At 32.9% G+C, this 16,600-nt stretch overlaps 1 protein-coding gene across 1 annotated transcript in view; it reads left to right on the top strand.

Moving 5' to 3' along the window:
- The window catches only part of LOC129218413 (uncharacterized), a 95,651-nt gene extending 83,872 nt beyond the window's left edge, over positions 1-11,779 (top strand). The window contains exon 5 of the mRNA XM_054852666.1: positions 11,109-11,779. Coding sequence (XP_054708641.1) covers positions 11,109-11,658 — 550 coding nt within the window. The 3' untranslated portion in view covers positions 11,659-11,779. The remainder of the gene's footprint in view (positions 1-11,108) is intronic.
- The last annotated feature ends 4,821 nt before the right edge of the window (positions 11,780-16,600 follow it).

Here is a 16,600-nt window from a genome sequence, read left to right as displayed (position 1 = left end):
TTTTATATAGCTACGAAAATACTGCGGCACACTGGGTTCCTTGCCACGGCACACCAAGAGTTGCGAAGCACTGTCTTACAATTGCTTTTCAGGAGTATAATTTCAAAAATTTCCGGGGGTAGAGCCTCAGAACCCTCGTTTTGTTTTAAACTACCCAAGATCACCTAAAATTGCGTCTTGGGATCTTCAATATCTGAACAATTTTCCGGAAATCTCATTTTTGGGCAACATTCCCTTACATAACAGCCTAAAAACGCATTTGTGGACCACTTTGAATGAAGTTAGGGGAAGGAATGAGGGGTTTTGGAACTTTTCCCCAGAATTTTTCAAAATTGAAGTTGCAAAAAGGCTATTTAAGAATGGCTTACAATCCCATTTTTCGAGACATTTACAAAAAAGGTCCCCAAAACTTGCCCTTTTCAAATCATCATCTAAATTCAGCTAAAATTTGCGTTTTGAGAACTTCAATTTCGAAATTTCTGGGGCGAAGTCCCAATTCAATCGTTGTAACGTCATCAAAGGGGCCTACAACTGCGTTTTTAGGAGTTCCATTTCCAAAAATTTCGGGGCGGGAGAGCCCCCCCCCCCCCCTTTTTCATTAACATTAATTAAGATTGTCTAAAATTAAGTTTTTGGAACTTTAATGTAGAGAGATTTTCGGAAGAGCCTCTGAATCCTTCCCCCAAAGGCGACTCACAATAACGTGTGGAAAAACTTTCAAAAAATTTACGGGTAAAGTCCCCGAACATTACATCCTCCTAACACCACTGACGAAAGTTTAAAATTACTATTTTGGAAATTTGGAAAACTCCAGGGGGAGAGTTCTGAACCTCATCCTTTCACTTACGTCATCAAAGGTGGCCTATTGCATTTTTAGAAGTTCAAATTTAAAAAGTTTCCGGGGATGACTCCCGAACTCCGTTGTTTAAACATCATCGAAGGTCTTCTAAAATTGTTTTTCAAACTTCCATTACCAAAATATTTGTGGAAGAGAGTTACTGACCCCTTTCCAATATGTTTACAAAAAATGATGTGCAATTGCGTTTGAGAAACTCCCCATGAACCCCTATTTCTGTACAAATATTATATTTACAATTAAATTCATATTTCTAATTCTTTTTCTCCCCATTGTGAAAAATTATCCGGATTCCGGTAGGGTATAATCCCTTTCTAAACTAAAAGCTTAATCATCCCCCCCTCTATATTTATATGCAGTTATATATACATATGTGTGTGTGCGTGTTTGAAAAAAAAAGTTGTGGAGCCAACAAAATCGAAAAATTGTACTACAAATATAAGTTAATAAGATTTTTAGTTGGTAAATTCAGATTTGCTGGGGGGGGGGGGGGGAATTTGAAGTTACACTACTGGTGCTTAGATTGCGGTTTTTCAAATTATTCAAGGTTTTAGAGTGTGTTTTGCACATTACATTTGTATTTATTTTTGAATAGCAATGAAAAATATAAATACAGTGAAACCTGTGTAATTTGACCACTCGCGGTGCAGTACTTTGGTGGGCAACTTATAAAGGGCAATAATGATTTTTTTTTTTGTCATTTCTAGAAACATGTATTCATTTTTTGAGTAATTCACACTTATTTTTTCTGCACAACTCACTTTCATTGTTTAACATTATTGAAAGTAAAACAATAATTAAAAATACTATTCAAATAATTTTGTTACTTTTTTCCTTGTTTTTAACTATATTAGACAATGTAGTTTTAGAAATTCCATATGTGCCGGCTAATTTTCTATGGCTTTCTCCATTTTCAATTAATTTTAATGTAATATTTCATGTTTTTTATTAATCTCAAGTTCAACTAACCTAAAGGTTTTTCAAGCCTTTATTAAATACAACGTTTAGCACAAAGAGAAATAAGTGTGACTCTCGCAGTTCATAAAGGGAAAATTAAAATATCCTATCTCTTAATCCCTTGCACCAAAAACGTGTAACTTTACTCATCAGCAGGCCCAGATCTGCGTACCCGCAGAGCGAGGGGCCCGCGTCCTTAAAGGAGCTAACGGCCCTAGAAATTGAAGAAAAAAGTAGAAAAAAACTAGCACTAAGGCTTATTCATTTTACAAATAGACACTGCTGGCAACAAGGGAGGGGGCCCTACATATTTTGTTGCATGGGGCCCAAAATGTATAGATCCGGGCCTGCTCTTTTTAGCACAATTTCTGTGTTGCCACAACATATTGCAACTGAAAGAAAAGACTTTAAACTTTTCTACTGACACCTATTTTCATTGAACAGAGTACAAAAAGCTATCTCAAATAGAACAACCAATGAAAAACAAGTTTGGAGAATAAAGAGCAGCATAAGCTTTATGGTGCTGTTTAGTTAGTAAAATGCTAGTCTCTCATCAAAGCATTAAAAATATTTTTAGAAAGCTATCAAAATAATAATAATAATAATAATAATAATGATAAATAAATAAATAATAAAATAAAACAATTTTCTGAAGAAAGTTAAAAAAAAAAATAAACCAAGTGGTCCAACTTACAAAGGGTTTTTTACAATACTTCAAACCAAATTGGGCATACATTACTGGTCAAGATAGACATTTGGTCAAGATATAAAGGTGGTCAAGTAACAGAGGTTTTCCTTTATTATATGAGATAGGACTAATTCCGTAAAAGTGGTCAACATAGACAGGTGGTCAACTTTACAGGTTTTACTGTACCTTGGTTTTTTTTTTTTTTTTTCCTTTGACAACCTGTCATTCTTCTGAAAGGGCGATAAGTTCCAATCTCATCTTCCTTATGGTACCTTAAAACTTTGAACTGGAATATCTCCTTGAGTTTTGGTCACACAAATGTCAAGTTTTTTGCGCCAGTAATAGTGTTTAAAGGAGATTATTTCTCTAAGTATAAGTTAGGGGACCTAGATTTTTTGACTCATTTTTATATTTTTTGCTTCAAACTTTCAATATCTTAACGCCGCATCTGATTGTGAACATTTTTGCAATTGGAAGTATGCATCTAGGACTAAGGGTTGTGAAAATTGAGGTCTTTCAGGTTAAAACAGAGCACCCTGTATAGTAGTTAGTGAGCCGCAATAGTGTTTTCTACAATAATAGTGAGCCGCACAACTAAAGAGGTTGGGAACCACTGGTGTAGACTGATAATGGGGGGGGGGGGGACTAAGAATAACGATGTCACATGAAATCTTTGTTTTTTTTATCGTAAAATCTATGCAAAATAAATGTAAATTGATTTAAAACCACATTTTTTATTTATTTATTGAATTTTGGCGAGTCTCTTAAACCTTAAGTTGAGTTTCCCTTAACATTTTCCTGAACTATAGCCATAGGGATGTAGGTGTGGTTTTTGTTGCTTTTCAGTATAATAAGCATTACTTATAATTCTGCAGTAGGAAGGTAAGCGTAGTATCTGCAAATTTTTCATTGTTTTTGCTTTTATGTCATCTTCTCAGGGGTCGAAGTGGTCCTATATATCCTATATTTCCTATATTTTCAAAAAAAGCATGAAAATCGTCCTATATTTCCTATATTTTTGGAAAATGTCCTGTATTTCCTATATTCCTGTTTTTTATCCAATTTATTTCTTTAAAACAACAGTAAATAAACTATCTGACTTCGGATTTTTCGTCGAAAGTACGTGTGCAAACGAATTTCAAATTAAAAAAAACGCAACTCACTAAATCCTGCAACAGGCATCTTCTCTCATTGGCTATAGCAATATGACGTCACTGTAGTGGGTGGAGTTTCGAGAACGAATTCTGAAGTTGGTTTTAGAATTTTGCATTTGGCAACAGCAGTTTGTTTTGTTTTCCAGCGTGATTTTCGGTTTTTGTTTTCGCAGGTATATTTGTGTTTAGTGCATTTTCTGATCGGAATGTTCTAATAGTCTTTTTGCAATCTTTTCTTTTTGTGAAATTTTATAGCACAAAATATCTATATTTGTGCTACAAAGCATTGGTTATTTCCTGTTAGTTCTCAACACAAAGACGGTTTTTATTTATTTATATAAGCTATGTTTGTGACACTTCTATCCCTGAAAAAATTGTGAGTTGCTGTATTAATTATCAATAAATTTCACTTTGTTCTTTTTTTTTTTGTCTACAAAGTACACTTTTTTCAAAAATTATTCTTTCAACTACAGGAAAGTCATTTCAGGTGTAAGTTATAATTTTGTTTGAGGGTTTTTTTTAAATAAAATCATTGATGAGAATAAATAAATAATATATATGTATTATATCTTTATTCATAGCGAAACTATTCATATAATGTGTCCTATATTTGTCCTATATTTTTTGTGGAAAATGTCCTATATGTGACAAGTCGATCACTTCTACCCCTGTCTTCTGTACTTCAACTTTAGTGTACAAACTCACTTTTTTGCTTTCTGCTGAAAATTAAGCACAAAAATAACGTCATATTCAAATGTTTCCCTTTATGGAATCTAAAAAGCGTTTCTTCTAATATCTGAATTTTAATTGCTGCAGATACTGCGCTTTTTCTTTCCACGACAGAATTGACCTTTCCTCTATAAAATTATGAAGAGACGAACAAGATATAAAAGTATAGTTTTGCACTTTAGTGTGTTTTAAGTAATTTTGTTTCGTTAATTTAAGTTTTAAATGTTATTGATGAAATATATTTCAAGTATATTTTAAATGGTTCTTGAAAGTGCAAGTTTTTTTTTTTTTTTTGGTTCTGTGCAAAGCTAATTTGTTTACTTTAGGCACTATAAATTTTTAAAAAATTCTCTAATTCAAAAATTTTAATTAGCAGATTAACATTAAATGCTAACAAGTGTTATAGTAAAATAAAAAACCCTGTCGAAAGGGAAAAAATATGCTATTGACTGTGACAAATATGATAAAGAACAAACGAAAGATTAAAATATATAAAATTACTGCACCAGGAACATTTCATTAACTTGAATCCTGTTCAGAACTGTAGACCTCTTGCAAAAAACAAAATTTCAAAGGTGTTTTAAATAGAGTTTGCGGAATTTGTAATGACCCTGACTTGTACTAAGCATATTGTGTCATATTCGAGTATCGTGGTGCACTAACATGGAAGTGAAGAAGTCCTTGTAGTTATATCGAAACATAATGTGTAAAAGTTATTTTAGTATTTTTAAAAATAAATAAATAACATGTAATATGTTGCAGTTATGTTACAGCTACTTTTAGCGTAGTGACAGGTTTTACTTGGACAACAGAGATTTTTATCAAGAACGTTAACTATATTAATATTTTTCAAGACTAAAAGTAACTAATTCCCTGTACCCATGTTGTAATTTCCGATATCCATAATTTTTAAGTACATATTGTTGCCATTTACTATCTGTTGTTTTTTTCCTTTCAATTTTAAATTAGAAATTAAATTTTTTTCCTTACCATAGTCAGACAATAAAATATAATGTATCGATAATACCATTTTTAAAAGAAAGAAAAAACTGATACCATAATTCATGACCATTTTGTTTCAACATCAAAGTTTATCCAATTTATTTTCTGTATATGAGCTCAAATTAGCCTGCTTTTTGTACTTCCTCATAATTATTATCCTTCATTATTAAGAAATACTTAAAATATATTTCATTAATAAGAATTAGCACTTAAATTTGTTAAGTGAAACACACTTAAAATACGGCAAAATTCTGAAAAATATTACCAACGAATGAAATAAAATTTACGTTTAATTTCATTGTAAACTTGTCGTTCCACTGGATAAAGTTTTCTACTTTCCACTTCATAAACTTCATGGTGATTCTTTAATTTAACAAATACAAGTAAAGAAATAATTCAAAACATCTTCCACACGCTTTGCAGATGGCCAAATATGGAAATGAAATGCCTTGCAAGGTGCAGATGATGAAATCACGCGTTGTTTTCATATTCTTGCCGAGTTCATAAATTTGGCGCCTTTTTTTTAGATTTCGGTAGACTTCAGGACCCTCTATCTCAAAAACGAGGGGACGAGGGCAAATAGCTTTCAGGTCAAAAAATTTGTCAATATACTCTTTCGAGAGATACCATTTTTAACTTTTTTCGTTATTACTGAAGTCCTGTGGTTCCCTGGTAAAGATAACTGTCCATCCTTGTTAATGATTTAAATTGATTTTTTTTTCAAAACGTTATCCCTCCTCCCATTTTCTCAGTTTTCTTTTGTTTTCATTTTAAAACTGATCATATATTTTTAATTGCTGAGGAAAACTGCTAGTTTTTATTCATGTTTTAGTTTGATTAATAAGTTATTTCGATAATTGCACACTTGCAGAATTGCTATGCAATAACAGAAACTCTGCAAAGACAGTCATGCACATACTCCTCTTTTGTGACATGTTTCTGTCAAGACTTTTGCTGTTGCAAGTATTCTTTTTTTTTCTTTTTTGCCATATTGTAATTATAATAATTTAAAGTTTAAATTAACTAACTTCATAACTTTTAATATTCTTCAATATTTCTATTTTTTAAACATATATTTTATTTTAGCTTTAAAACCTATGTGTAAATATGGTAAATGCCTTGAACCTCAATATTTACAGTAGGATTCACTGATAGAGACCGTATGCTGACTGAATGTTCTTTATTTTACAAAGCGTGCATGTTCTTCCTCGCTGCCTGCCTGTATGTTGGTTATTTTACGTTGCATGAATGTTCCCCTTGGTGCTTCAGGTTATGTAAAATAAACAAGATTACAGTGAAATATGTAGCCATTAGCACAAGATTAGACCGCTTGCTCCTTTGTCTTGACTCTTTGTTTTTCAAGTGGCACGCTTTGCACGTGGTGTTTAGTGGTTCCTGCTTCTACTACTGTCTTACCCTGTGAGTTATGCAAAATGCTTCTCTTTTATATTGTCACTAGGATAAACAATGTTCATCTTCGCAGTTTTTGTCATTTGTTACAAAGCAATTTCAAGATTTTTAATTCGGGGATCAATTTGCGCAAGAAAATGTTGGTGTTGCAATTCAAAATTTCAGAACTTAGTTTACTATAATAGAATCTGTGTTAGTACTACTTTGTTTAAAATTTTCGCTTTTAGGAGAACATCTATTCAAATAACCGTATCACAAATTTTGGTTCAGTGGACTGGCAGCTAGTCAATTACTTGCAAAAACAAATTTTTTTTTAACAAAAGTACCATTATATTTTATCTTAAGCTAAAAAATGTTTGTAATTACTTTGGTTTTGAGAAAAAAGCTTTAAAGCCAACATAAGTTCATTACTTGTTTGTTCTTTTCAACTACTGGCATTGCATTTTAGACAACCAGTAGTTGACCACCCCTCAATCCCAGCATAAAGGATTAGTAAATTGATGCAATTTTTTTATTTACTTAGTTTAACCATGGATGATCAGCATACATCACTAAATGAACCTGAAGAATAATATTTAACGTCGAGGAATACAATTAAACATTTTATCTCATGACCATTCTCACTAGTAAGAAAAGTGATTTTCTTGAAATTTTTAATATGTCTTTGTAATTGTACCATCCTAACTTCCATTCAAAACCTTAGTTACAGCTATAAATTGTAAGAGAACACTTCATGGGATGCTATAAATTAGTTCCAGCAATCAGATTAAAAATATCTACTTATTTATTCTTGTTTTGTACATATTAGTGCTTGAATGGTCAACTACTGACAGGTGGTCAACGACTGGCAAATCACCCTAACGTACTATAATCAATATTTCAAGAAGAAATCATTATATTTTAGATTATATTTCAGATTAACTTTGATTATGCCTTCAAAGCCTTTCACGTTTTTAGTTTAGTTGCTCAAATTTTATGTTAAATTCAAACTTTATTTATTTACATTGTATTATCCGCGGATTATACAAAGCTTTTTTTTTTTTCAGGCCGATTTTAGGACTGGATTATAGGCCGCCCGTTGGTAATACATAGGAAAATACGATATGGTGCTTTATTTTTATTTCTATTTTCGAATGGGAGGGGATATAAATAGTCAGTGGATTTCAGTGGATATAAATAGTGTTCCGCCTAAACCTCAATTAGAATTTGTCGATATGCAGTGTGACTGTGCTAAAATGTAATTTTTTTGACACACCTTCATTAATAGACTTTTATTCGAAGTACGTATCCAAAAACAAGTATCCAAGAGTACATAAGCATGCATTGTTTATGTGTTCTATTTTTGGTAGTATTTACATATGTAAACAGTTGTTCAGTGTAATGAAGGATACGAAACCAAAAACACAAGAACAGGTTGAACTGTTCAACATTCAGAGGCTACATTAAGAATCGCAACTGCACAGATTCGTCCAAATATTGAAAGTTTAGAAAAGCAAAGCAATGTCAAGTTTCTGTATAAGAATAAAGAGGTTTAGGTAACTCCAGTAATGTGAGTGTTTTTCTTTTTTAAGAAATATTTTTATTGTTGATGAGGTATAAGCATCGTTATGTATATCACCATTCTTCTGTTTCAGTATTTTAAAAATATGTGTAAAAGTATACTGATTCCTAATCCTGGCTAAAAATTTTTGGGCACAAAACAATGGACAATTTAAAAACTGTTAAAGGCCGATTCACATATCGACCATCACGTCTGCACATTACGTGGTGACGGACGGGGGAGAAAATATTGCAACATTCATACTAGCTCCGTCCGATAGCCACGTGTTCACACGCTAGGGGTGAAGAACCAGCATCTAATGCTGTTCTTTTGTCGCTCTCCTAATCAAAATAGATTTACAAGAAGTTAAAAGTGCTGTTGCTGTGATTGCAATAAGGCTTTTAAGAATACATTATTGTTTGTCACGAACGTCATGCAAGTGGTTAGTAGGATCACTTTGAACATTCAGAAGAATTTGAGGCAGTAGAAATTAAAATGACCAAACGATAAGGGTAAGCGAGTAGTGTAACAGAAAATTTATCAAATTTCTGTCTACAACATTTCTGTCAAAAACGTGTCTAAACACCTCCCCCCCCCCCACCCCTCTTGATCTTTAATAGAATTTATGAGAGAAATATTATTTATTATTCTTTTTGAAAAACTTGTTGGTTGAAGTTTTAGCAAAAAAGTAAAAATTGAATGAGAATTGTACATAAATACATTGTAAAAAAAACATCTGTACCACATTCCACTTCCCCTTGATCTTTAATAGAATATATGAGAGAAAGACTAAATATTCAAATATTTTGAAAAAACGTGCTGGTTGAAGTTCGCGTAAAAGTAAAAATTTAATGACAATTATACACACAAAAAAAAAAAAATCTATTTAGTCTGAAAGGAATCTAGGCACGCCACAGATGAAACTTCGAGTCAATGCTACTACAATAGGTCTTGATATTTCATATAAGTTCAAGCTAGAACTAGCTAGCTTCGTATAGCTAGAGCTATCTTCGTCTCTTAAAATATTTAAAAAAAGGAAATTAGTCTAATATTTCAATCATTTAGTAATAACTGAGCGTTATATGATTAGGTCCCAGACTTTGATGGCCTAAATAATCTTTAAAAATGCTCTTAAGAACTGAAAAAATGTAGTTGAAAATAGCAAAAAATGTCCTTAAATATATAAACATTGCTCTTTAAATAAAGGAGTTTTCCCTATATTTAAACATGGATTTTCTCTTGAATTACTATTTATTTGTTAAATTTACAAACATTTTATATTGAGATAAATTTGGGTACAATTTTCCTCTTTTTACGATTCAGGATGATCGATAAAAAACTTCGACTTCAATTTTTTGTTGGATTCTTAAATATGTTGCGTATATAAATTTTTACTGGAAAGTGAGCTGAAGCATACTCCTAAAATGACAAAAGTTACAAAAGAATTCGATTATTATATTTATCCAAAAGTCTGAAAAAAATGACAATTTTTGAAAATGTGAGGATATTTTTGGCAAAATATCACATATTATATTCATGAATAGGTTCGTGGCAAAGTCTATTTATTCAAAAGTATGAAAAGTTCAGCAAATGTTTAAGACAGTTTAATATCATTAGGATTTGACGTCTTTTGAAACTAAGTGCCATAATATAGCAGGATTAAACTGAATTTTAACGCGTAACCGTAAGATACTTAACTTGTATGAGTTTTTTTTTTTTTTTGCTTAGTTGAAATATGAATTGCTTCATCACATTTCGAAACAATGACTATTCAAACAAAGATTCAAAAACTTCTACTGACTAATTAAAAAAAATAATAATAGGTTTCGTCAATGGTCTCACTGTCAATGTTTAGCGTTAGAAGCTGGTTTTGCAAGTTACTATGAGCTGTAGAATTATTTTTGAACAAAAAAAAACAAAAATTGCAAAACTGAATTTTCATGTAATTATATGTAATTAAGCATTCCACGCAGAATAAAGATAATTGAGTAATAACCCTCATATAACTTCAAAGCATTCTCATTTTGAAAAACATCAACTGTCATTTAAAAAACCCACAAATTTTGTACGAAACTAGTAGTAAACAACGAGGAACATTCCCGCAAAAGTAAAAACAGCGTCTCTCCTTTGATTGGCTATCACCTTCGCTCCCCGAATCGGATGGCCGTCAAAATCCAGCATCGCCAGAACGCGACGGGAGCTGTGTAATTCGGCGTGCTGTCATGGCAACGGATTCCAAAAACCAGTTTGGCAGCAAAAAAAAATCGGAACAGACGGACGGAACAGTCGATAAGTAAATCGCCCTTAACTCTACATTTCCCCTTTGATCTTAAAGTGCTGTAACATCTTTCTATTTTCAAATTTCTGACTTCGTTATTAATTTGACTGTTGTATGGCTTGCGATCTTTATGATTCTTTTGATGTGGCCCTCGGTGGTAAAAGCTTGAAAAAACCCCTAATTTAAACATTATCTTACATACATTTTATTTGTAAAAACAGCTCGAAAAAAATAATTTCCTTTTCCTCAAACGTTCTTCATAAAGACTTGGTTTAATATTGCAGTCAATTTACTTTTGAGAAGTATCCTTTGTTTAGGATGCTGCCAGATGCAAATGAGGTGGAATATTGAAATTTAATCCAGACGCATGAAAAAACTTAGAACATGTCTGATTATATTTAGAAAACCATTCAATTAAAAGTAGTAAAAAATAAATTTTTGTGGAAGTTATCATTTTTATGAAATTTTTCTTGACTTGTAACTCCTGTTCCCAGGAAACTTCCCCGTTTGGATGAGAGGATTGATGCAAGAGAGCAGAACGCGTTGATCTTTGCCGAAGTGCTACGCATATGGCCCTCCCTGTATTTTGATGTAATTCCCGATTCATTGAGATATATCTTTCAGAAGTATACTCCTGAGCAAATTAAGGCGTTACCGGATGACTGTGAGATTAAACAGATGCTGAAGCTGATGAAGACCCGAGTCGAAGGGTCTATCTTACACTATGTAGACCTGACCCAAAAACATGTGTGTCGACTTGAGCGGATCTTGACCAGTGAAACCATTAACCAAATTTTGTATGCTGAAAGTGCCTTAAAAATTTGGCCTGCCTTAACTGAAGCTATTCATTTGAAATTGAGGGCTGTAGAGAAGAGGCGAGTCCTCGCCAAGCAATTCATAGATTGCATGTCTCTGCTGGCATCAAAATTGACTATCAAAACTGGATCAAAATTGATTCCTGTTCCAGACACATGCTGGGATGATGTGTTGCTGTGTCTGAAGGATGAGGAGTTGCAAAACTTCATAAGTGCCTTTCAGTTATAAGGGTTAAATATTCCGCTCAAGTGACTTAACAGCACATTCACTTTTGTAGAGCGTCATGTTTTGGTCTAAAATTGTAACTTTTCTTTTATATGGATAATAAATACTCTTGTTTTGAAAATGATCTTGTGTCAATAATGGCTATGAATTATTTAATTGAGACAAATGATCTTTCAGTGTTTTTAATGAATTAAATAATTTTTCAGAGAGCAAAATACTTCATGCAGGAAAAAAGAATGTGCACTGGTGGCTAACTTTAATATCTACCAGTTTATTTCAGGCACCCAATTAAAATGGTTGGCTATATAAAGACAAGAACACATGGGTGAATTTGCAGGTATAATATATATATATAATATACTAACAGTGCTATGTTTAAAAGGAAGTAAAGATTGCAAAACAGGTGATTGGCACTTTTTAAAACGTGTTTCCTCTATTAGAAAATTATCAAAAATGAATTGTTTTGTAGCCCATATTTCAAAGTTTTATACCAAAAGTACATCACTTATGAAATTGTATGTACATTAATAGTAAGAAGCACAATGCATCTATTAAATTGTATGCAAAATTTCAAGGCACTGTACTAAATATCATCTTGCCAAAGTATAATAATATATAATAGCATTATAGGACTGCACACAAATACCAATGACAATAAACTACTGTGTGGCAAGAAAAGGGTTTTCTAGAAATTTAGTGCAGTTTAAACAAATATTTAAAAAAATTCCCATTACGTATTGCTGCATTTGGCGCTTAGAATAAATTATTCATAACAGTTGTACTTGAAATTAACTTTTACAAAAGAACAAATGAATGATCAAAGAAGTGGGAAAAATAAATACAAATACAGAAGTGACGACCAGCGACAGGCTCTGGGCCCAGGTAGACTGGTCCTAGTCAAATTACAATCCCCAGTGAAGATCAATGGCCCTCTTAAAACTATCTACTCCCTTGCTCATTACCACCTCTTCCGGTAAACTGTTCCAAGGTTCCACTATCCTGCTAAAATAATAATTTTTCCTAACATCCATGTTAGCCTGAGATTTAAATAGCTTAAAACAATGACCCCAGTCCTGTTTTCAGTGCTTACATTTTTAGCCTTCTAAGCCTGGAATCATAGGCTAAGTGAGAAAATCCATTTATTAGCCTTGTAGCTCGCCTTTGAACCTTTTCTAATACATTAATGTCTTTCTTAAGATAAGGAGACCAAAACTGAACAGCATACTCCAAATGAGGTCTTACCAAACTTCTATATAAGGGCAGAAGATTTTTAGATTTGTTTGAAATAGATCTATTGATAAACTAGATAATAGATCTATTGATAAATATATGGTGCAGTGAAACGCCATACATCAAATCATCATGTGATAAAAAGATCATTTTGTATTCTTTATGTTACTTTTATTTATCAATATTGTATTAATGCATTTGAGGCCAAATTTTTACATCAATAGATTGAATTTTGTACTGTCTCATCGGAAAAGAAATGCATTTAAAATCAGTGCCATTCTATTAAGCTGAAAATTTCAATTAGAAACTATTTATTATTTTCAACTAATACCGTGTACTTTACTTCGGCAAATATAAGTATTACCAAATTTCAAAATAACTCGAAATACTGGCATTCGGTACACCTGTATTCCAGTATTGCAATCACTACATGCAAAAAACAACATGCCAGTTATCCCATCCACAGACTGCAGTTTTGTCCTTGTTCGGACTCATTAATCCGGAATAGGGAATAACCGAGCTAAAGGCAGATGTCATCTCATTGAAGCTGAGGGCGCCAACAAACTGGTAGATAAAGTAAATTTATCTCACCAGCGAAAGCCTGCAGACATGGTGCGCTTATACTCAAAAATTGAAGCCAAAGCTTGGGTTTAAAAAACAATAAGTTACCACCCCTAATCTAGGACTAAGGCAGAACTACATGCAATAAACGGACAGCCCGCCGGTTGTCCCATCCAAAGACTGCAGTTTCGTCCTTGTTCAGACCCTACAAACTCATAGGTGGATTTACGGGGGCACCAGGGGGTGAGCCGCACCCCCAAAATTTTTGGTTGGGTTTAAAAAATTAATGTAGTATTTTACACTCAGAATCGCAGTTGGGTAAAAAAAAATCATAGCTACTATACTAGTTCTGTGTATAGAATAATTGTTTGCTCTGTAATTGTGCATTTATTGGTATATCAATACAAATTCTTCTACTTTAAAACAACTATGAATAATCAAGTTCCGCCTCCCCCCCCCCCAAAAAAAAAAAACGTGAAAAGATTGCAAAAAACTTAATCAATAAAATGTACTCCGAAATCAACTAAAAACTAACATTTTCAAAGTAAATATCTCACCAAAAACAACCCTGTTGTAAAAATTTCTCCGCCAAGAAAACCTTTAACGTTTCCGCGCAAAAAAGAAAACCTGCATCCTAAACCCAAAAACCTTCAGTCATAAAAAGTTATGATATCTAGTTTTCCCCCAAGTATCTGTCAAACTATCATCCTCCCTCTTCTCCTTTTTCATCACAGCTACTTCCATTAGAACCTCTGTTTATCTTGCTTGGCGGGAAGCTTTTTGCTTACCAAGCAACCACTTCACTTTGAAACGCTTCCCGCCAAACAAGATAAACAATTTAAAAGATCTATCCATATTTCTGAGGAGTTGAAGGTGGGAGGAGGTTCTAATGGAAATAGCTGTGATGAAAAAGGAGAAGAGGGAAGATGATAGTTTGACAGATACTTGGCGGGCAAACTAGATATCATAACTTTTTTATGACTGAGGGTTTTTGGGTTTAGGATGTAGGTTTTCTTTTTTGTGCGGAAACGTTAAAGGTTTTCTTGGTGGGGAAATTTTTACAACAGGGTTGTTTTTGGTGAGATATCACATCTTTTTCATTGATATTATTACTTTGTATTTTCAGAATTGAGAACTTCAAGTCAGAAAATTTGCAATTGAAACAACGCTGTTTTGTGTTTTTAAGGAACAATAATGGCTAGCCTTATTTTACGTCAAGTTATTTTCTGACTATTAAGGTTCTATGTTCATTTTGCGAGAATTGGCCGGTTTAAATTTTATTGCAATCCTTGTATCCTCTCTGTTGCAAAGAAAACTTCTTGGATAATAAAATACTATATTTTAAATTATATTGTTTTCGAGTATTTTATAACTTCGCAATAAATTCTATTACAGTTTCTTTATTTGACAGATTATTGAGCATTTTCATGAATGTTTCTTTAAATGTTTTACAGCTTGAGTGCTATTTTAATCTAGCTTTTCACTTTTTGTTTAATTACATTTTTTCTTAAATCATGGATTGTTTTACGTTTTATGGGATAATTTTAATTGTTTGGTGATTTATCTTTTTCTTGATAGAAGTCTTAGTCTTGTTTAATTCCTAGTTTTGTTTAAAAATTCATTTAAAAAACGAAATAACGCATGTTATCACCAAGCAAAAAAAAAAACTTAGTTATTAAATATTTTAAATTTGAATGTGTCAGAAGATCTATACAACTTTACTCGATGTCAAATCGCGGATATCCCAAATTTGCCATAGCGATAATGCGCATGTTCCGCGCGGACTAAGCTCATTAAAAGTCTGGCTTAAATTAATTGCAAAAATTTTTTCAACTAACAAATTACTGCAAAGCACGGATATCCACACACGTATTTCGTATATTTTCAATTCATTATGTATTGTTTGTGAAAAATCCAATAATTTAGAAAATAAGCAAACCAATAAAAAAAAGTGCTATTTTTCGCTTTCAATTAAAAAGTTATATGTGCCTTATTCATATGCGTACAGTTTCATATAATTTGTCAGGTAAAATATTGCAATGGTTTAACCCCAGTTTCGCGCCGACATTTAAAATTTCTTCCCTCCATAAATATATCAAAACTGAAAAACAGGAAGAAAAGAAATTTTGTTTCGGCGAAACTGGGGGTGGGGGGAAGGACAGCATTCTAATCTCATTCATTAATTTGTTTCTCTGCTTAAGTATAAAGAAACATAGAATCTGAAAACAGAAAGCCCGATGAGCAAGGTCTGTGCGCATGCGCAGTCGCTGTGGCAAATTTGTGATATCCGCGATTTAACGTCTAGTTGCAATTGTTGGATATGTTTTAGTCTTGATTGAATTTCATTCCTTAAGACAACTTTGGAATAACTGTTAGATCTGTTCTAACCTTGCAATTGCAGTCCGAGATAAACAAACCCTATGAGCTGAGAGTTAAGTACATAAGAATTTAGGGAAAATTAGTGATTCTCAAACTTTAATTACTCTGGCCCATGATGTCCCTGGGGGTTGAATTTTTGTATATGTATTCGATGGCCTATCAAAAATATGTATACAAAAAATCATTACCGTAGCCCCCCGGGGGGCTGTGATAGAACCCCGGGAAGGTACAATTTGGGGGGGGGGGGGTAAAAACGAGGGGGAGGGGAAGGGGTCAAATGGCACATCAGTAGGGCACAAGGAATGTGTGTATGAAATTTCAGCTTGATTCCTTTTTTCGTCTGGGCTGTAGCCCTGTTAAAGAAAGCGAAAACTTTTTGGAACAGCGATTTTATAACTTTAATACCTCCTTTACGGCGTCAGGGGCCACTAGAAATTAAGTGTGCAAAAAATCAAGCAATAAAATCAAGTATTGCACAAAAGAACTTCATTTTTTAGGACTTCAATTTCGAAAATTTTCCAGAGGAGAGTTCCAGAACCCCCCACCCCTCCCCCCGTCCGGGAACAGCATCAAAAATTGTCCACCATAGCGTTTTTGGAACTTCAATTTTCAAAATTTAAAAAGGTAGTGGTGGAGGGAGGACAAATATTTCTATCTGTTTTTCAAAAAATCGATTGGGGTCTCAGTCCGTGAGTGTCATTCCTATCTCAAACTATAAATATGGACTATAATCACATTTATAAGATTTAAATTTCTTAAAAAAAAGCCTTGGTGC

This window comes from Uloborus diversus, chromosome 3 (genome assembly GCF_026930045.1).
Source record: "Uloborus diversus isolate 005 chromosome 3, Udiv.v.3.1, whole genome shotgun sequence".
Lineage (NCBI taxonomy): Eukaryota > Metazoa > Arthropoda > Arachnida > Araneae > Uloboridae > Uloborus > Uloborus diversus.
Note: the sequence above shows the minus strand (reverse complement) of the source record. Positions and strands in the feature narration are given on the sequence as shown.